Here is a 22,895-nt window from a genome sequence, read left to right on the forward strand (position 1 = left end):
AAATAAAGTAGTAAGGGCTAAAAATACTTAAAGTAGAACTGAAATAAAAATAAATTAAGGCTAAACAGAAATATATATATAAAAAAACTAATAAAAACGAGAAAATCACATAAAACAAAACTAAAATTTAAATGAAAACTTATTTTTTTTTATTTAAAGCTAATTAAGAAATACTATGTAATAAATAGTACTAAAATAATACTGGATTCATTAGTTTGGTCCAGAACACCAAACAAGCTAAACTATTAACATCCATGTTTCTTGTTTGCAGTCAGGAGACGTCAAAGCATACGGAGCCCTTTTAGGGACATTGTGGTGGGAAAAATTCAGGGTGAGTGGAAAAAATTTGGGGTGGGATGAAAAAATATTTTTCAAATGTTTTGCGTTCCCTCGAGAAACTTTGTGTTCTCTCGCAAAACCAGTTGAGTTCAGCTTGTATGTTCACAATGGAGCGTTCATGGAGTTTTGTTTTGAACTTGGACTCAAGTATAAAGAAATACAGTCAGTGCTTAGTTCAAGGCACGGTTTTGGGACATTCTAATACGCCTAATGTGGCTTAATGTTTCAAAACAGACATTAAATTCAACAATAATAAATCCTGATAAAAATGATTAGGCTAACATTAATAACCTTATTAATAATATTACTAATAAAGCAGAATATGAACGCAACGCCCTGCATGTTAAGGCTTTTCTTCCCCATAAAAGTAGGCTAATGAGAGGTTCATATTGGTATGTTCACAATGGAGAGGTTCATAAAGTTTTTATTTTGAACTTGTAGTCAAGTATAAAGAAATACAGGTTAGTTCAAGGCACGGTTTTGGGACATTATGAAATGCTTAATGTGGCTTATTAAAAGATGAGGACCAAATTCGATAATAATAAATACTAATAAAATTATTAGGCTAATATTAATAACCTTATTAATAATATTACTATTAATAAAGCAGAATAGTCCAGAATATGAATGCAATGAATTTGGTCGTTTTCATTCATTAGTTTACCTTAAGCATTTTATGGGGGAGAAAGAGCTTACGTGCAGGGCGTTGCATTCATATTCTGGGCTTCTGCTTAGTAATATTATTAATACGGTTATTAATATTAGCCTAATAATTTGATCACCTTTTATTATCATCGAATTTGGTCCTCCTAAAGTATTAAGCCACAAAACCGTGCCTTGAACTAAGCACTGACTGTATTTCTTTATACTTGAGTCCAAGTTCAAAATAAAACTCTATGAACCTCTCCATTGTGAACATACGGAGCTGTATGAACCACTGCAAGCTGTAAAGTAAACAGTCCAAACTCAACTGGTTTTGCGAGAGAACGCAAATATCTTTGCGAGAGAAGTTTTGTGAGGGAATGCAAAGTTTCTCGAGGGAACGCAAAAGTTTTGCAAGAGAACGCAAAACACTTGAAAAATATTTTTTCCTCCCACTCCAAATTTTTCCCACCACAATGTTCCTAAAAGGCCTCCATAGAAACATGAGGAATTCACTCCTGCAAATAACTGCGGTTGTCACTCCCAAAACGTAGCAGTATGTACGTGGCCTAAAAGAACACCGTTTTGGAGCCTGGCTGTGGACTGTTCCCAGACTGAACTGTGATACACAGGTTTGACAGTGATCCTGACTTGAGAAGAGGCCGTCTCACCTGATCTTGTGGCTGCCCCGCGGCCGTTCTGACTGGACAGAGATGTAGCTCATGCTGCTGAATCGAGACGCACTGCTGGTTCTCGACACAGCGGACACGTCGCTGACATCACTGTCCGAAGACTTGGCCGAGAGGTTTTCTCCCCGCTGAGGATCCCTGCCTGAACGCTGCAGAACAAACACAACACATGCCGTCAGATGCTTGCAGACAACAAATAGAAAATACAAAGGTGTTAGAGGCCAAGTGGCACTTTCATTTTCACTTATCTGACCAACGGGGAGAATGAAATTTCACACAAGGAAAGAGCTTAAATTAAAATACAATGAATTAAAATAATGATAATGATGTACAAATTAATAATAGTAATAATAATAACAATAATAAATTTGAAATAAATAAATAAAATTCAAATAGTGTAAAATATAAATAAACAAATATTAATTTTCAAATAAACAAAAATAATAAACATTAAATAAAACGAATTCATATAAACAAATACATAAAATTATACAGGAATAATAATATTTAATTCAAAACTAAACTCATATAAATAAATAGATAAATTATTATTAGTAGTAGTAGTAGTATTAGTAGTAGTAATAATAATAATAATAATACATGAGAATTCCTTAAGGGGGCCATATGACGTTTCTAAAAAGAACATTATTTTGTGTATTTGGTGTAATGCAATGTGTTTATGCGCTTCAAAAAACCCATTATTTTCCAAATACTGTACATTATTTTTGCTCCTCTATGCCCCGCCTTTCTGAAACGCCTCAATTTTGACAAAGCTCATCGTTCTGAGAAGCGAGGCATGCTCTGATTGGCCAGCTATTCAGTGCGTTGTGATTGGCCGAATACCTCAAGCGTGAGACGGAAATCTTACGCCCCTCACCGTATTGTGATGGCGTGTCCCGGCGAGATGACACAAAAACAATAAAACCCATTATAAACGAGGCATGTGTTGCATCCAGTGGGGACATAATTACTGATTATAATGACTTATGCTGTCTTTTTACGCATCGCGCCGTATAAACATTACCATGTCTACATTTGTGATCGGAGAAACGACAAACAATAGCCAGTAGCAGAAACGTACATACAGGCTGTGAGTCAGAAGCGCCAGATTGTCCTTGCAAAGTTGGAATTGCCCCACTTTATAGAAACAGCCTTTGTGCACGCCAGCATTGTAGGCTACTCTTCCAGGTTTAGGAAATAGTCCTCCGTAAAATGCGCTGCACACACTCTAATATTTGGGCTGAACTGTTCTGGAACAGTGTTGTAAATACAACTTAACCACTGATTTCTAGTTGTGTCCTCTTTTGGAAGCCCAAACAAAGTACTTTTGCTTTCACAACGAAACACAGCGTCTCCAGGACATGGCGCCGGCGGCAGCAACAATACTACAGCGAGAATAATAGTTCTGCCTTCTATCTTTGCGTATACATTTGGGCAGTGTTATGCAAATCTTCCCACACAGTGATGTAGACATGTGGGGGCGTGTTTAAATGAGCCGTTTTAGGGGGGCGTGGCAGAGTCTTAACTTTGATAAAGAATATCTCTTTGGTTTTGAGACTTTAGTCTTTGCAACTTCAGGGATCTTATCTATGCACAATCAGCTTGTAACACTCAAAACAAGCTCAAACAGTACAGCATGGGTTTGATTCCCAGGGAATGCATGAACTGATAAAACCTTTACCTTGAAGGCAAATAAAGTTGCATTGGATAAAAGCATCAAACACTAATAGCATAATTTGATAAATAAATTTAATAATACATGTATAAATTAATAAATAATTATATATTTTTTATTTTTTTTGAGAAAAAGTACCCTAAAAAGGACGACAAGCATCATTCAAACGAAAAGCCACTGCATTTATACTAAGGCTTTCCTTTTAATTCTGTCTTGGACAGACACGGAGAGGTATTGTAGCATGTTAAGTAACATATTTATTTATAAGGGCTCATGGCTCGCTATGATGATTATAAACATTACGTCCTAAATGGCGCCTCTATCAGACAGAGCAAACAAACTGAGTCTTTATCTGCTTTTAATAAGATTCGGCAGAACTCATGGGCCTGTACAATACTTTTCATACCACACGCTTAAAAGGATACAAAGGGAAGGCAATATACAGTAGCCATATATGGAGCTGAATCTCAGCACAAGGTCCAACGTACACAAATACAAATGTATATACTGAGCAGAGACCACAAACCTGGGATACTATATAGATCTATAAATATTTGACAATTGTTGGAAGTGGGTCACCAAACAAACATCATGTTAAATCTATGATCGCTTAAGTTCAAATAAGCAGTGTGAATGGCTGAAAAGTGCTCTGTTTTTCTGACTACCTGGACCTAGTTTTGCTAAAGGCAAATTAGTTGGCTAAAATAAAAGCTACAAAAAAATATCTAACTAAACTATAGCTAACTAAACTAAATTAAGGGAGAGAAGGAAGAGCTTGGTCATTAAAATAAAATAAAATAACTCATGCACAGACATGCATGCATAAAATCAATAAATGAAAACAAAAATGACCCCATCTTTATTAAGATAAAATAAATAAATAAATGGAGAACATTTAAATAATGAATTATAATAAAAAATATTATTATTATTGCAACTGATACATTTATTCAAAATACAAATATCATGACTAGAAAACATGAACACAAACTAATTTGTGAAATGAGTGATGAGCAGAAGCATATACCTGTACTAACTATAGTATAACCATATTTAATAATTTAAAAAGTTTTGAACTGTTTTTCATGTTAAGTATTGGAGCGGTAGACCACAGTTACTTGCCTTGTGATAGTCCTGCTCCAGCCTTGAATCTGAGCCGGTTCCCTGTTTATACTTGCTCATCTTCAGCTTCATCTGCCGCGTTCGTTCCTCCACTTCCATAGCATCTATGGAGCACAGCAGATGTCAATGAGTTTGCGTGTTTGGAAGTTTGATGAAAAAGTGCCTAGGCTAGATGGGGTCTAATCTGTTGACCTGTTCACTGATGAAGCGTTTGAATAATGTGGAATCATTTAATACAGAAATCTTTCCCAAAATGAAATGAACTAACAGGGCTAGCTAGCATTTCTCATGGGGAGTTTCATTCAATGCAGCATGATCACAGCAAATGTTTCTGAAATGTGAGCTTATGAGACATCTGTCTGTTTAATACCAAACTATCCATGAAAAATAATGCATTTATCAAAATGCCTGTCACCAGTATTAAAGAAGCTGCGGTGTAAATTTCTTCACACATTGGCATACTTTAAATCATGCAGCACAGAGGAGGAAAAAATATATGCATAAATAAAATAATTGCAGCAAGTTACAGAAGGGATAGTAATATTTAATAATCAAGAAACTGATTGTATTTTTAGGTACTTTTATGAGAGTTGAAATTTGATTGTGTAATGAACTCACATAAACCCGACACACACTTTACATCATCTGAATAGTAAAGAATAATTTACTATTAGTAAATCAGAGCAATAAATTAAGTGCATGTTCAAAGTTCAATCAAATCAAATGCTGTAGTTTAGTATAATTTAGTACTAAACACATTTAGTGTTCTAATGATGTTGTGTGGTCGCTAGGGTGACTGTAGCATGTTTTTATGCAGTTTTAGGGTGTTTGGTGTGTTTTTACATTTATTCATTTAGCAGACGCTTTTATCCAAAGCAACTTACGATTTGGGGAATACATCTATAGATTCATCTTAAAGAGGCAAATAGACACAGAAAGTGCTTGTAATACTGTAAAAAGTGATAAGTTGACTTAACTTAAAAAAAATTGAGGAAACCCATTGCCTTAAAATTATTAAGTAAATTATAATTTAAAAAAAAAAGTTAAGTGAATTGAGTGAACTGAGTTAAGTCAAGTTCACTTAACTTTTTTTATTATTTTATTATTATTTTCTTAATAATTTTAAGGCAACAGGTTCCCTCAGTTTTTTTTAAGTCAAGTTTTTAACATGTTATTTTGGCTGCAAGAGTATTAAAAGCTGTTAGAAGGGTGTTTGTGGTTTTCTGCATGTAGTTTCAAGGTTGTCTCTGTGATACTAAAACTGATGCTGAGAATAATTTTGTTGAAAAGCACAATTTGATGTTTATTCATAGCAAAAAGTCACATAAACTTCTGAAACCTTTTTGACTGCAAGGCAACAAGCTACAACTAAGGCCATTTGCACAAGCAAAGAACTGAATTTGTGGCGCAAACTACATCTGTCTTTGTCGGTGCAAGTGCCGTAAATGTCAATAGCAATTTTCTCTTGCCAATAGCAATTGTGCTGTTAAGTAATTAACATGTTCAGCAAATTACCCAATGATTAGTGCTCTCAGAATCATTAGATTAATTGGATTAAATTGCAGCGCTATAATGAAGTTCATACATGCAGTGTGTTTTCTAAGTTTGATGCCACATTCACAGCTGAAAGTGCTTTCAGAATGCTTTGCATCATGGGAAATCTTCCCCTAAGTCAATCCGCATACAAAAGTTTAGATATCTGCAATGCCAAAACCATACAACACACTTCATTCTCTAAACTAAGTTTTTCAAAGAGAGATGGTAGGAAAAAAAAAACAAAAAACAAGCACACTAATAAAAAAGGATGCAAATAAAACTGAAATTGACATTAACACCTTCTGAAAATAGCCATGATGTGATATATCTGCACTTATATAAATAGCTAGCTTCATTAGCTCAAGCCATAACCAAGAACTGTACGCAACAATCGGGATCAGAAGGTAAAAAATCCAATTGCTTTTCTCCATAGAGAAATTCATTTTAACCAATAATACGGTGTGATTCAATTTCATTTACATAAAATAGCAATAAATAGCCAAATTACCCATCATTCTGAGGAGAGATCCACCAATCAAAAAAGGCACTGTTACTGTGGAAATGAAAATCTCTGCAAAAAATCTAAGCATCGCCCACTGCCATAAAACATTGTGAATGACAAAAACAAAAAAAAATCAGTCTCAAACAGCTGACACTTGTCTATATACAATACTGTTCAAAAGGTTTGGCCTAATAAGATTAGTTTTTTGGGGAAAAAAAAGCCAAATCAGCATATTAGAATAAATTCTGAAGTATCACGTGACAATAAATACTGTAGTAAAGAAGCTGAAAATTCAGTTTTGGATCACAGGAATAAATGACATTTTTAGAATACATTAAAACAGTTATTTTAAATTTTAATAATTGTTCACTTTTTTACTATATTTTTATCAAACAAATGAAGCTTTAGTCAGCATCAGCTACCTCTTTTTCAAAATATTTACAAATCTTACTGATCCCAAACTGTTGAATGTTAAAGAATAGAGGGATATTTTGCAATAATTTGCAAATATGTTGTTTTTATAATTGTTAACAATAAGTTAAAATGGCTTGTTTTTGTGTACCATGTTTGATTTATTTATGTCATTAACAATGTTTCAGTGTTTTTTCAGCACCTTTTTTCCTGATGTATGGAGAACTTGACTGGGGAAAACAATTCCAAAATCAAGCTGCTGAAAACGTTTTTTGTCATTCGAAGAATGCCACATTTTGAAACGTATTTTTATTTATTTATTGTTTTTAAATATGAACACACATGATCATAATCGCACATGATTATGACTGAAGCTGATAAAAAAAAACCTCATGAGCTTCTCAACAAACAGCAACTCCTACAATTTGCAATAAAGAAACTAGGTGAATAAAACACATAAAAAAGGGCAGAGAGAAGGAGTGATGGATTTAAAAAGCCAGTGAAGACAACCAAACAGCAGAAAGAGATGGTGTTCACTTTTCAAGCGCAGTCCCAGCATTTACTCCTCTATAGTTTGTACACTCATTACTATATTCAAAAATGATAACAGCTAGATTTGAATATATTTAACTGTGTGTACTGCAGTGCAAAATGATAATGGTTGAATCTCACAATGTCCAGCTCTATATACAGAACATATATAGTAGTATATTCTAATTGATACCATATTCCACTATTAATATTATTAACTTACATTATTTTAATGCATATTATAATTCATTATAATTCAAATATTTTATTATTATAATTTACTTAATGAAAATTAAGCCTATTTTTTTTTTTTACCATTAAGATTTTTTTGCACTGACACATTTCCCAAATCTCAATGCAATTGTTTTTCTCTTGAACTGTATAGGGAAATGTATGGAAGCTTGTTTCTGCTACTGAATTACATATTTAAAAAAGTAAATTAGATTTTTTTTTTTTTGCAATTTCAAGGTTACATCTTGCAATTCGGACATTTTTCTCTGAATTGCATACTATAAATGAGCAATTGTGAGTTACAAACAGAGAATTGTGAGTCTAAAGGTGCGATACTGCAAGAAAATATCAGAATGGAGAGCTTTTTTCCTCAGAATTGGACTTTATGACTCACAATTCTGAGAAATGTAATAGGAATTAATGGATATAAAGTCACAATTGCAAAAAAAAGTGAAAAATAAATATATATTGATATCCTGCAATTCTGACTTGTTTTCTAAGAACTGCGCAATGTAAATTTACAATTGTGAGAAAAAAGTTTATATCCCGCAATTCTGACTTTATAACTCGTAATCGCAAGTTGATATCGCACAATTCTCACATTAGCACTTGCGAGTATATATCTCACAATTCTGACTTGTGAGAAGTGCAAAGTTGCAATTATCTTTTTTCTTTTTGTTTTTTATTCCAATGGCAGAAACAAACTTCAATAGAAAAACTGTGTGACTCTGTGAGATTAACCCTATAGTCATTGTTTATGCGCAAACTGCAGCTTGATCTGCTGGATATCCATAATAGTTTCTGATGGTTTCGAACTGGTCCAAACTAGCATTAAGCTAGTCTAAGATTCTCTAGATGATAAACCAATTTTCAGTTTTGGGTGAATTGTTCCTGAACGAGAGTGTGACATACAGAGAAGAGCTGGGACACGGCGTGGAGGAAGACGAGAAAAGCAAAGCAGAAGAAAGGACAGACCTGAGTTTGTCCGACTGGGGGAGTCCGTGTCTTCTGGGAGGGGGGGTGAGGGGTGAGGGGGTCACATCACAAAAACGGACAGACAGACAGAGGAGAGGGGTGTGAGAGGAAGTGTGCAGAAAGAAGGGACGAGAAATCAGGGGCAAAAACACATGGGAGGGAACACATCAACAACAACACCACCACAAAAAAGATGAAGGATACACAACACACGACAAAAAGATAAAACCACAAACACAAGTTTCAAGTCCCATGATACAAAGAGAAAATATCATTAAAGAAGAGGAAAAAGAAATCACAGTTCAGAGGGAAAACACGAAGAGCAGCCAGTCCTGCTTCAAAACAAACCCTGAAACACTAGAGGAATGTTAATAGAACATGCAGAAAGGAATGAATAAAAAAAGGCCTGTGGAAAGAAAGGAGGATAGAAGAGTGAGGAGGAGGAGGACAGTCTCCACAAACCCTGAAGAGAAATAACCTTCATTTGACAAGACCAGGTCCTGACACCAATCAGATGTGTTTTTAGGAACATATGGATGCTAAACACAACACTCACAGATACGCTACAATATCTAAGTAAAACTACAACAACCATTTATTGCACAAAATTGTTGTCATATTTCCGGGTGATTTAAAGTCTCTTATTATATAAGTAAGGAATAATTGACGACGGGCCGTTGAATTATTAGAAAAATAATGCACACCCGAGGTGGTGATGCGGCCACGACAACTTGATTGGTTGCCACACCTCAAGACATCGATCAGATTATATATTTCAAGGGATTCGTCCGGTTTTTCTACTTAAATCGCTATTGTGAGTAGGATTATTTCTTCCGCATCTCATCCAACGACTCTTTTGCTAGTTCCAAAACGTCATTTTAAAGCTGGCAATGGAGGCTTGAGCCGTTTATAGCAGACTAATGCAGTTAATAATGAAGTTATTAGAAAGAGAGCGAGAGAGACAGAGACACAGAGAAAGAGAAACAGAGAGAGAGAGAGAGAGAGAGAGAGAGAGAGAAGCTTTAGTCAGCATCGCGTCGTGGCCGCATCACCACCTCGGGTGTGCATTATTTTTCTAATAATTCAACGGCCCGTCGTCAATTATTCCTTACATATTGCTGCTTTTACTGCATTTTTGATCTCATAAATGCAGCCTCGGTGAACAGAAGAGACTTTGAAAAACATTTTTAAAAAATCGTATCGACCCCAAGCTTTTAAGCGGTATAAAAAAAGCGCCTGGCAGCAGTTTTATCATTGGTGGCCACGAGTTCTTCTACCATTACTGACCCTGCTTTAGACACTCTTATAAAAAAATTAGATTTATATATAAAAAATCTGTCACTCTAATTTGACCCGCCCCCTCCAAAAAAAGAAAATAAAAAAGTGGACATTCTGCAGGCATGTGCACTATATATCATTTGCAGCAATGCATAATGCATCACACTATGAATGATGCATAAATCTCTAAATGGCCACAAGTTTTATCAAATTAAACTTTAATACAGTCACTTCACATCAGAAACGGTCACATGTCACTCATTTCGCCTTAAACAATGAACTCTGACTGAAAATGCACTACAAATTGCTGTCACATCCCATTTACTGCAAGCATGCTAAAGCCATACAAAGCATGTCTAAAGGCATCTACCTTAAAGAATATCACAAAAAATAAAAAATAAAGGTTCTTTATTGGCGTTGATGGTTCCACGAAGAACCTTTAACATCCATGGAAACTTTCCATTGCGTAAAAAGTTCCTGTAGTGGAAAAGGGTTCTTAAATGTTCTTCACACTAAGAAAATAACGGTTCTTTTATAAGAACTGCTCACTGGAAGGTTCTTTTTGAAGAATCCAAAATGGTTCTTCTATGGCATCACTGCGAAAACCCGCTTTTGGAACCTTTTTTTAAGAATGTGGTCAGGACATCATCTCTGAATCACCCACTGGAGAAAACTGTCCTGCTGATTCTTCAGTTTAGTCCTGATCACAGATAACCCAGCACCCTCGTTTAGATCATTTGTTCAATGTCCATGCAGGATCTTATATAATGGTGCTGGCATCTAAGGCCACTGTTTTGCACTAATTGGACACCCTCCTCCTCTCCATATTCAAATTCTTTATCTGTGTCTTCACAGAGAATACAATCTGCTGATATGGCTCATTTTTTCTCAGTTCTTCATTGTTCGCTTGAGCTGTGCTTTGATTCGCCGCCGCATTAATCACGCCACAACCCTGCGTGCATGATCTTGTGTACCAAAGCACATTTCTTATGCATTAATCATCCTCAAGATGATGCCATTCCACACAGACGCCTCATTAGCTGGACCTGATACGGACTCTATTAACCTCCCCAAACACATACACACATACGCAACCATCTTACCAGAAAGCTATTCTGGAACAAGATCCTCAGAGCAAGAGAAACGCTGTTCTGCTTTGTCACTGATGCTTATATCACTGCTCAGTAATACGTTCAACACAGTAATACATTTGTCTGAAGCTATATTCATCATACGCAGCTCTGTAATTTCCATCATCTTTGTGCACAAAGTCGAGATGAACATCTCAATTTAAAAAGACACTGTTAAAATCATACACATTTTTTTTTTTTTTTTTTTTTAATGTTATGATTGTACAATGTCAATGGACAATGAAAACTCACACAAAGAGAGCATGTCTACTTATCTGTGACTGGTTAAATGTGAATTGATAGCTAACAGTGTTTCAAAAATTAAACAATAATAATTCAAATTTGTTCAGAGCAAAAGGAACAAAAAATGAACACTAAATTTTTTCTTCGAACTTTTATGAAATTTTTATTCAGATTAGATTTTTTGTAAGAATTTGATATTCGGCAAGCATTCATTAAAGTCAATCAAAAGTGACAGTAAAGATTTTTTACAATGTTACAAAAAGTTTCAAATATAATTTAATAGAATAGGGCTTAATATTTTCAAATATTAAAAATACATTTTAAAATGCATTAAAACAGACAATTATAATATTTCACAATATTACCGTTTTTACTGTATTTTTGATCAAATAAATAAAGACTTGATGAGCTTAAGAAACTAAAGTGTTCTTTCAAAACTGAATTATGATTAAAAAAAAGATAATAGAGCAAAACTACGTTTATGAATTAAATATATATTTACTTAAGCAATTTCAATAGTTATAGATGATCAAAAAACTAAAGATAAACAGCTCGACTAACCTTAATTAACACTTTTGATAAAAAACATACTGTTGTGATTCATTCATCTATACTATACACACACACACACACACACACATATATATATATATATATATATATATGATGTTTATTTTATAAGTAATTGGGTTTTAGATGAACAGTGGCAGAAATTATCGGAGGTCATGTAATAGCTACCAAATATAGTGTGTTTTCTTTAATTAAAGTACCATTTCCAATAATGGTATTCCAAAAATACTTAATATTACAATAACAGATTGTTGTGGAAAAACCTAATGATTCAAACAAATACACAACAGTGTCAGTCCATGACTGTCTGTATGGAAAACCTTGTTAAAATTAGTGTGTAGATAATAAAGCAAATCAGACTGAAACTGACGATTTTAGTCAGATGTTGTCAGTTTTGTGTGCAATGTGCATTAAATAGTCTATTGACCAGCCAATTGACTTTCACCTTCCTCATTTACTCCACCTGACTGTATGCACTGCACTTATTCATCCAGAGATTTAGAGCTCAAAATCATTCAGAGGAAGAGCGGAAAGAGCAGACAGGGTCAAGATCAGAGAGGTCAGAGGTCAAACCTGTCTGAGCAGTGATGTGCGTCTCCTCCTGATGGCCATTAGACGAGTGACCAGCACTGACCACTGAGCTCTGCTGGTCCTCCCATGTCACCTCTTATCATGCAGGCCATTGACACAGAGACACAGGCAGCGTTAACATACGGCTTGACGTGTGCCAGAGAAACTGAGGGATTGTAATTCCCCCATTTTTGTGCAGGTACAGTGAACATATATATTTGAACACTTAAGTCAGGCTTAAAAATCTAAACGTGACATTGAAACAATATTAATTAAGGCTTAAGCATTTTGTATTCCTTTAGTTTAATTTAGAAGTGTGCTTCTGCCATTTCTTATTTTAAATAAATGCCATTTGGTTTGATATTTTGTGTCTAAAGCAATACATTAAGACTGATTAGATAATCAAATACTTTTTCATATATCAATGTTTGTTCCTGAAATACAGTCTGCAGACGTTTTTCTTCTGCATTTAGTTTTTGCAAAAACAGTGTGTTAGGCTGGCTTTGTAAAATAAATCAAAAGGTTGAAGAGGTAGACTGAATAATTCTGGTGATATTTCAGCACTAATGCAGTGAACAGCTCCTTTCTACACATGATTGTACGTCATCTGCTGGTTAAACCATGTAACTGCGTCTTACTAATCAATTCGGCCAGAATAACCACTGATATACATTTATATCAAAATATGAAATTCTGTAACATCTAAATTTCACTCTGTAGCATGAGTAAAGAAACAACTTAAAATGACTTTAAACAGAACAGTCTTTTAAATGATATCTGGCTTCATTTAGAGTAGAAGTCACTAGCTATAGACACAAGCCAGATCAATTTAATTCAACACAATCTCTCTAAATGTCCCTCATTATTCACAGCAAAACGTATTAAAACAATGACAACCCACACAAGAGAGAAATATATGAGAGTCGAGAAGAGGGAGAGACTGACCTAGAAACAGACAGAGAAAAACCTAGAGACCGATTCATCCATGCAAAACGCATGCAAGATCTGTGACACGTCGATCCTTCATCAACAGTAGTTTTTGAGTAAAGAAAAGACATTTTAAAGATGTAAGAACTGGGTGATAAGTATAAACTCCCTAAATTAGCACAAGGAGCAATTATTAAACATATGTAATTCATATGTACCAATATAACAACACATACTGTAGTAATAAATAGCTATATTTAGCTAAACTGAATAACAGAAATTAATCAAACTTAGCTCTTAACCCTAAACTCACTTTTTTGTTTTCGGTATGCACTAGAATTGCAAATTAAGAAAGAAAATATGGTCAAGTTTGATTTCACATTCAGACTTTAAAATGTAAACACATTGTGATTATTTGAAATATTACCCAGCCCTAAAGGTGAGGAAACATCCTCTTAGAAAAGAAGATGAAGAGGAAAATACTGCAAAGCTACACTGCAAACATACGCCTGGAGAGACTTGCCTTTCCTGCCGTTGACTGCTGGGCCGTTCGGCCTCATTTCATAAGCTTTAACACAACAAAAGAGCAACGGAGTAAAAATACTGCAAGAATTCACACAAATGCACAAAATACAAGTCAGACTTCTAATAAATCTTCCTCGACACTCCTTTTGAGTGTCATGTGAAAAAAAGGATGAGAGTACTTCAAACAGCTGATGTAGTGTAAATACCAGTTGGACAGAAAGCAGAGATGGATGCTGGGAAAGTGGCAGACGCACACACACTCCCAACAGACCAGATCTTGTGACAAATACGACGGATGTGCCAGATGGGAGCGGAGGAAGTGCGATCGGCTGGAAACGTGTATGTTTGTGTTTCTGTCTACAACTCATTTTTCATTTACAAACCTAAATCTGACGCAAACCTGAAGTTATGTATGAACTGACTACAAACCAGAACTCAGGTCTCATGGGCCGGTTTTGAGTACAAAATCTCTATAATATACAATAATAAAAAAAGATATCTATCTATCACTTCTACAGTATTTATTAATCTTAGTTAATGTTAATTTCAGCATTTACTAATGCATTATTAAAATCTCAAGTTGTGTGTTAACATTAGTTAATGCACTATGAACTAACCTGAACGACTTTATTTTTTATTAACTAACGTTAACAAAGATGAATAAATAGTGTGATAAATGTATTGATCATTGTTTGTTCATGTTAAAAAAATGACACCTTATTGTAAAGCGTTACCAAAAAAAATAATAAAACTCACGTGTCTCCTCTAGAGTTTTCAAGTTTACAAATCTCAGATGGTCTACATTATCTATCCACATTTATTGCATAGCTCTGTGCACCTACTGCATGTTAAAGACGGTCTCAGCTGCACCTTTTTATAGTTTTCCAAAAGAGTCAAAGAGAAAACTGATATTTAAATGAGAACTCCATATGGATAATATTTAGCAAAAACACCATTTGAGCAATAATTCAAAATTATATTAGCAAAATAAAACAGCACATCTGTAAAATCAACCAATTATTGGACAAGACAAATACTTTGACTGCTTCTAAAACAACACAAAGGTCACTGGGAAGACAGAAACACATTTGGAAAATCCTTTATCACAACATCACTGCTACATGAAGACAAAGGAAAAAACTAAAATTACCTGTCTACATTCACATTTAAACACGAAGAGTTTGCAATGGACCTGGCTTCACAACCTCTTAGAGAAAGCTCTGATGGAGCATTTGATGTGTGTGAAATAGAGAGGGAATTCAGTGAATCTGACATCCAAAAAGCTTTAGGATCTAATGTTAATTTTAGACCCGTCTATAGAGGAAATGTCAAGCTCAAGACAATTGCAGTTATGTTTAATTCAATCAGAAGCGCCTTCTGACAGATTAAACCTTCACAGACGTGTTACACACCTGGACAAGGCTCAAGTTCTTCATCTCCATCTTCTGAGAGAGGAATGAGAGAGGGAAACATCAGAGCGTACATGCAACTCATCCACACATGTCATTTACATGATCATGTGTGTCGCCCGCCCTCAAATATAACAACAGCACAAACTGTGTCATATTCATCCAATGGGGTAATGGAACGGAGCAATGTTGTGATAATGTATAAAAATCCTTAAAAAACTATATAATTCACACTAGAAACACTTTTGACAAGTGAAATGACAAGCTTTGTTGTCTCCTACTTGACACAACAGTTCAACAGTCAATCATCAAGGAGGCTCCGCCCACCCATGGGGGGGAAACTAAATTTGTTACCATATTTACCCATATTTAGACAAACAATGATTCCAAGAAATCTGGCTATTTTTAGAAAGAAACTAATAAAATTAGATTTATAAATTTGTTTTTTATTAGTGCTGTCAAACGATTAATCGCATCCAAAATAAAAGTTTTTGTTTACATAATATATGTGTGTGAACTGTGTATATTTATTACGTATATATAAATAGACACACATGCATGTATATATTTAAGAAAAATATGTTGTTTTTATTAAATATATTTATATAGAAATTAAATTATATGAACATAAATATACATGTAAATACATGATATTTTCTAAATATATACTTTATGTGTGTGTATTTATATATACATAATAAATATGCACAGTACACAGACATATATTATGTAAACAAAACTTTTATTTTGGATGCGATTAATCGCGATTAATCATCGCTATTTATTATTTATTTATTTGGCTTTAAGTCGATGTCTGTTGATTTTTCAAAGTTGTAAATGTTTTTAAGAAACAAAAAAATACTATTTGTTTTCTATTTCAAAACGTCACATTTATTGGATGTATTGTTTATTTGTAAAACTGTTGACAAAAGAACATTTTAGCATACTTTTATAAGTAACACTTTATAATAAGGTCCCACCAGTTACTGTTTACATTACAGATACCAGTTAACATTAACTAACAATGGCAATACATTTGATAAAATATTTATTAATCTCATTTATTTAAAAAAACTGTTGTTCAAGTACCTAATTACCTAGTACCTTAATATTAAGACATTAAGAGAACCTTTTGATTTAAATGATATATAAGTAAAAATCAAAAAAAGTTGAAATTAACATTAAGATTCTTGAGATATTTTTCATTTAAGATTCATGTTAACTAAAGTAGTTACCTAATGTTAACAATTGCATTTTATTATTAGAAACTTATATTTTAATTCTCAAATTCTTATTTCAACAGAAAATACATCAATGCTTTTTAGGCAAGTTTTCTTTCTAAAAACAGTCAAATTCTTCATGTCCCCAGATGAAATGAACTGTAACTGGGATACGATGCATTGCAGACTATAACTATAGCAAAGCGCAACTTTTGCCGAGTCAGTCATTCTGCAATCCCACCTCTCAAATAAACATCTCAGCATGAGCAAGAGCCAACATTGAGACAGAAAGAATCTGCAGAGAAAAACAAACTTACTTCTTTCCAGCGTCCCTTTTGGAGGCAGTTGTGGGAGCTGTCGTCCTCTCCTGCTGTTCACGGGGGTCCCGGTGGGGCTGGTCTGAACCGATCCTCCACGAGGATGCGCCCTAGTAGACAAAAAATGATCACCATTATTATGGTTGTTATGTGCATGTACCTTAACGCTACCTTGAACACTGACAGCGACAGCAAGAAACTGCTGATCAGCACAAACTATCATAGGACATTTCAGAGTTGGTCTATGAAGAATCAGCAAATGAAAATATAACTCATGTAACAATTCACTATAAATAAATAGGGTTAAAAAGCATGTGCTGAAAAGGAGTGGTTTAGTCAGTCATATATATGATATTTCACATATACATGTGCTGTAATATCATGCACATCCATTTGAATGATGCTGAGGATTAAAATAACAGTAAACAAACATCATGGTTTTCCATCAGCATTTTGTATAAACAAAAACAAAATTACATGCAAAATCACGAAGGTAGTACTATATATACACGTTAAGTGAATTAATGCCTGTCTAAAACATCATGCAAACTCCTATAGTTTTTTTATATTAAAATATTATAATTTTAATAGTATAATTAGTATTTAATAGTAAAATCCTCAAAATACAAGATATATTAATACATATATATAATGTATTAATAAGATTAACACTATACAAAATATTAAGGTAGGTAAGGTTTTTAATTTTTTTTTTTAAGAAGCCTCTTATGCTCATCAAGGCTGGATTTATTTGATCAAAAATACAGTAAAAACAGTAATATTATGACATATTACTACAATAACAAGAACTGTTTTTCATTTAAATATATTTTAAAATGTAATTTATTCCTGTGATGCAAAATTGAATTTTCAGCATTATTACTCGTCTTCAGTCACATGACCCTTCACAAATCAATCAAATACGTTGATTTTCTGCTCATCATTGTTGAATAGAAAGTTCAAAAGAACAGCATTTTGTTTAAAACTAAAATCTTTTTTTAGTTTTTTTAAAAATCTAAAATACTACTAATTTAGTAATTTTTTATCAATTTAAGGTGTCCTTGCTGTGTAAAATGATTAATTTCTTCAACAAAAAAACAAAAAATTAAAATTTTGAACACTTTTTTTATTTATTGTTTTGTTTTATTTTGTCTTTTTAATAAAAACACTTTTAATAAAAACTAAAACTGATTCTGGAATGACTTTTTGTTAATATATACTGTATATATATATATCACTTATATCACTGTCAATATATTGTTTAAATGACTGAAGAAACCCAGTATCTGATATAATCCAACTGGTCTGCTATTTTATTCCAAACGACATAAAATATATAATATTGAACTATATTTAGTTTATATGTAGGCTTATGCTTTAGTTTAACAACTTACAACAACGCTCAAATATTCAGTAGTATGTACATTTACTACATTTGACAAAATGCTTGATGCTTTGGCACATGAAGGTGACTCTTCCACAGTGATGCTGCAAGAGAAGTGTGCATTTTTCTCCGCCATCACCAAAAACAAACAAAACATTAGGATTCGAGACAAAAAGAACCAAAGGGGGGGGGGAAACAAATGAGTTTAACATCACAATTTAGGGATAACAACCAATGGAGATTCCACACCACTCATACAAAGTGGTGTGTTTTGCTATAAAACAAATCATTAAAAAGAAATGAACAGTATCTGGTGCATCTACAGAGATGAGATGGAGCAGATACAACAGCACTGCTGCAGAGAGGACAACAAACAAATCAAATCAAAGGGTCGGTTGGTTGGATGCAGGGAGTCTTTGTTAGCACATGAGGGATGTTTTGTTTGATTAGTCAGGTCTGTTTTGCGGGGTGAGCGGCTGCTTTGATCTGGGTCACCTCGATAAGGCAGGGGAGGGTGGAGCGGAGTGTCCTGATGGCAGGGAGGGCATCGATGATCTCATGTGGGGGCCGTCGGGCGGCCGCTCCGTGGAGCGAGAGCGACTGTACATGGGCCGCTCCAGTGCGGAGCGCTGGTCTGCAGAACGGGACCTGTGGTGATACTCATGCCTGTCTGGTGCTCCGTAATTCCTGAAGAAACGTGATTGGGGGAAACAGGGCGAGGTTTAGTGTGGGTGAGGTCGGTTGGGTCGGGCTGATGGAGTCTCAGAACACCGCATGGCATTCTGGGAAATCACTGAGAGACTCTAACAGGTCAAGGTAAAGTTGTGTCGTCTTTGGCACTTGGAAGCAACCAGTATAGGAGTCTAACCCAACGGTTCTGTACAGTGATTTACTATACATTTTAATTAGACTGAAAGATACACTAAAAGCAGAATTAAATCCAGATTAGGACAATGAAGTCCAAAATCACAGATTTTACAGCACTCAGATCACAGAAGCATACAAATAAACAAGAAATAGATTAAACAAATGAATGAATTATTATTAAAAACTGTGGAAGGAAAGATATCAGATTATTCCCACATTTTTACAGAAGGAAAAAAATCCCATCCATTTTATTCAGAGAGAAAAAGATTTTCACAGATAATGTCAAATATTTCACAGGATTTCTGCAGGTTTTATGAAAGTAAATGTAAGACTTTTTTTTAAGGCCAAGTAAAGAACATTTAATGAAGAAATTGAAAGGAACACAATATGTCAATAATGCAATACAGAGCACAAATTCAAAATCTGTTCTTCGTCAGTATTTCTGTCTTGTTTGCAGTGCAAATATTTGAAGATTCTTAAATCAAGAGACATTTACTTAAGAATCAAAATGACATAAAATGAAAAGTCTGCCTTAATTTGTGGAAGGGAAAATTAAGGATTTTTAGGAAATTTAAAGACCTGCAGAAACCTTGCTTTCAGGATAGTCCTCCTTATCAATTACTGATTTATTTTATTTATTTTTGAATCCCTGTGGAGAAAATGAATGGGAAATACTTCTGGAACCAACACTGCTTAAAACATCTGGCACAGTATAACATACTAATACACAAGACAATACAAAAAGATGTGTAGTGTCTGAAAAGTTGTCCAGCATCAAAACACTGATTCATTAATAATACATTGAGATAAATAAAGTGACAATGTTAAAAAAAGGCTGTTAAATACAAAAAATATATGTAAAAAATGAATAATAAAAAGATTTTTGAAAAATGAAATAAACATTGTGTATGTTTTTTTTTAATTATTATTTATTATCATCCTTAAACGAAAGATCAAGGAATGGGTTTAAGACATGAAAAGCTGCACAAGCTCTCATTTTAATTTTTGCATGCAAACGAAAATATTATTAGCCTCACTTCAAATGCTGATTACTGTATTTACAAACAGGTTAAGAAAAATAAACTTAATTTAAAATATATTCAATAAGCAAAAACATGAGCCAAGATGAGGACTGTGCTAAAGACGTGGGTTTTTTTGGTAGTGAAAATGTCCCAGCTCATGCCAGGGCAGCAGGGATCCTCTCGGTGTTGGATATCATCCCATATAATGTCTTCATCCTGAAACAAAAAGGCTGTCGACATTTTAGACAGGCCATAAATGCCTGACCTAAATAGGCTGCAGCACCGGTACCCCTCCATGTCACTGTACGCCTCTATGAAGGGTCATCCAGGCAGGACGCGGTAACCTGACCACCAACCGCTTATTGATGGAACACGCTATTGCCACGGCTGCCAAAAAGACGCAGATATTTGGACCTGACCACATAAACCATCAGTGTGTGCATTACACACACCCTCAACTTCATCAAGGTTTAAAGGAATAATTCACACACAAATTAAAATTCATTTACAGGCAAACCAAGTTTGTTTCAGAACACATTTGGTGAAATTTAACATTGTATCACTTGCTCACCATTGGATCATCTGCAGTGAATGGGTGCCGTCGGAATGAGAGTCCAAACATCTGATAAAAACATCACAATAATCCACAAATATTCCACACGATTCCAGTCCCACAATTAACATCATGTGAAGTTAAAAGCTGCATATTTTTTTTATAACAAATCCATCATTAAGGCTTGAGCTGTCACTTCTGGACAAAATATCCATAATCCATTATAATGCTTCCTCCAGTGAAAAAGTGCATCCTCTGTTTTCCTCTCACATCAAAATCCACTGGCATATTTGTTTCATGTTATGTTTTGTGAACTAATTTGGACTCTTTTCACTTGTAAACGGTGATTGATCTGTGCTTATTTCTCTCCTGCTTCAGACGATACAACGTTTTCACGTTGTAGAAAAGCAATATTACTAATAACTTGTATTTTAGATAGAAGCAACTGTTTGAAGTTAAAAAAAAACGTCCTATTGATGCATTTGTTTCTTACAAACACGCAGCTGTACGCTTCACAAGATGTTAATTGATGGACTAGAGTGGTGTGGATTATTGTGATGTTTCTATCAGCTGTTAGCAAACTCATTCAGACGGCACCCATTCACTGCAGAGGATCCATTGGTGAGCAAGTGAAGCAACATACCTTTGTTAAAGTGTTTTATCAAAAGTAAATAATTAAAAAAAAATCCAGATCAATGTACATTACTAGTGAATAACACATGCTGAACAACTTTTCACACAAAACACCAAGTTAGAGACTACACACACAAAGCGAAACTACTTCCATTAATAAGCTCAACGTAGTGAAGTACTGTATTTATAAATTCCATTTTATATAATTTAATATAATAGTTTGTTAAAACAAAGCATGAGCTAGCTGTAAAAATAAGTGCTCAGTTTCTTTATGATGACCTTATGAGAGAATGGCAATGAGGCTTTAGGAATGAGTCAAAGGCATACAGTATCTCACCATTCTTACAAAGACAGAAGCTTGTTAGGTTTAATGGCGAATATATTTTCCAACTCTTTTTGGAAAATATATACATTTGCAGGGACATTAGGACAGAGGGGCTTATTTCAGCTTGTTTTTTTTCTTAATTTATCTTTACAGCAAGTGTTTCCTAGCTTTTCATTCATTCAACCTCGTGTCGACATTAATGAGTCACTGGTGACCTGTTGATCTGATGTGCACAAAGCAATTTTTTCACATATTAAAAAAGTTTAGTTAAAAAAAAGGATTTTTAATTATTAAATATTTAATTTAATAATGAAAATTAATGATTAAAATAAAATCATTTATATTATTACATCCAGCAGTAATACTACTACTACTAATAATAAAACATTAATTTAATAATAATAACATTTTTAAAAAAAGGTCAATTTTTCAATTACAGACATAATTCATTCAATACAGAAAAGTGATTAAAATAAAGTATTAGCCATTCATATTGAAAAAAAATTAATTTAGTCACCCCTGAGGAGTGCTATTTTTATGATGCATGCCATGTGAAAAAATTAAGTTGTGGAATAATTGAATAATCACAAGTGAAAAATAAGTGTAAAAAAATAAAGTAAATATATGAATTTTTGTAGTGGCATTGGCAAACCAAAATTATTGCATTTTGCATGATGCTGCATATATATATATATATATAATATGTGTGTATAATATATCATTTTGTGCACCTTTAAGAATCTTGAATTATGCATTTATACCAGGATTGTTAGATTGTTATTAAGTCAACATGAGGTTGTGCGGATTCAAGTTTCTCAATGTCAGAGACCCTCATGAATGCAGGTTTTCAACAAAATAGTATCAAACTGGTTGCATCTTATGATTATAAATATATTGTACTGAAAACCTGGATTTGTTAAAGTTCAGAGGAAGTCAGGGTTTGAGAAACGCTGATGTGTTAGTGGAGGCTCTCAGCAGGGAGGTTAATGGGGACGGACGTTGGCAGCAATGGCTCTACCTGAGATCCTCCAGATGACTGTCATGAGGCTGACTGTGTCGGGTTCGAGGTAAGGTGAGAAAATGACTGCAGGCAGATGGACAGAATAGACGTGGATTTTCAGAAGAGAGATGAAGAGGGAAGAGAGAGGATCATGTTTTCGTTGAAACTGATGATGATGATGGGATGAACCCAAACTTTTCACGTGGAAGAAATGTGGTTACTGTTCAATGACACCAACACTCACACATCTAACTGATCAAGAACAAAGA

At 34.2% G+C, this 22,895-nt stretch overlaps 1 protein-coding gene across 3 annotated transcripts in view; it reads right to left on the reverse strand.

Annotated features, from left to right (window-relative positions):
- LOC306887259 (regulating synaptic membrane exocytosis protein 4-like) overlaps nt 1-22,895 on the reverse strand; it is a gene marked incomplete at its 5' end in the record, with an annotated part of 171,467 nt that overhangs the window by 40,382 nt on the left and 108,190 nt on the right. The window contains 7 exons of one of the 3 annotated variants that reach the window (XM_079444874.1): nt 1,653-1,819; nt 4,468-4,571; nt 8,654-8,683; nt 15,309-15,341; nt 16,843-16,952; nt 18,722-18,913; nt 22,645-22,710. In XM_079444874.1, coding sequence (XP_079301000.1) covers nt 1,653-1,819; nt 4,468-4,571; nt 8,654-8,683; nt 15,309-15,341; nt 16,843-16,952; nt 18,722-18,913; nt 22,645-22,710 — 702 coding nt within the window. Of the gene's footprint in view, nt 1-1,652; nt 1,820-4,457; nt 4,572-8,653; nt 8,684-15,308; nt 15,342-16,842; nt 16,953-18,721; nt 18,914-22,644; nt 22,711-22,895 lie in introns of all 3 variants that reach the window. The other 2 variants (XM_079444873.1, XM_079444875.1) reach the window with 2 other exon arrangements.

This window comes from Barbus barbus, assembly GCF_936440315.1.
Source record: "Barbus barbus genome assembly, chromosome: 21".
In the NCBI taxonomy this organism is placed as follows: domain Eukaryota; kingdom Metazoa; phylum Chordata; class Actinopteri; order Cypriniformes; family Cyprinidae; genus Barbus; species Barbus barbus.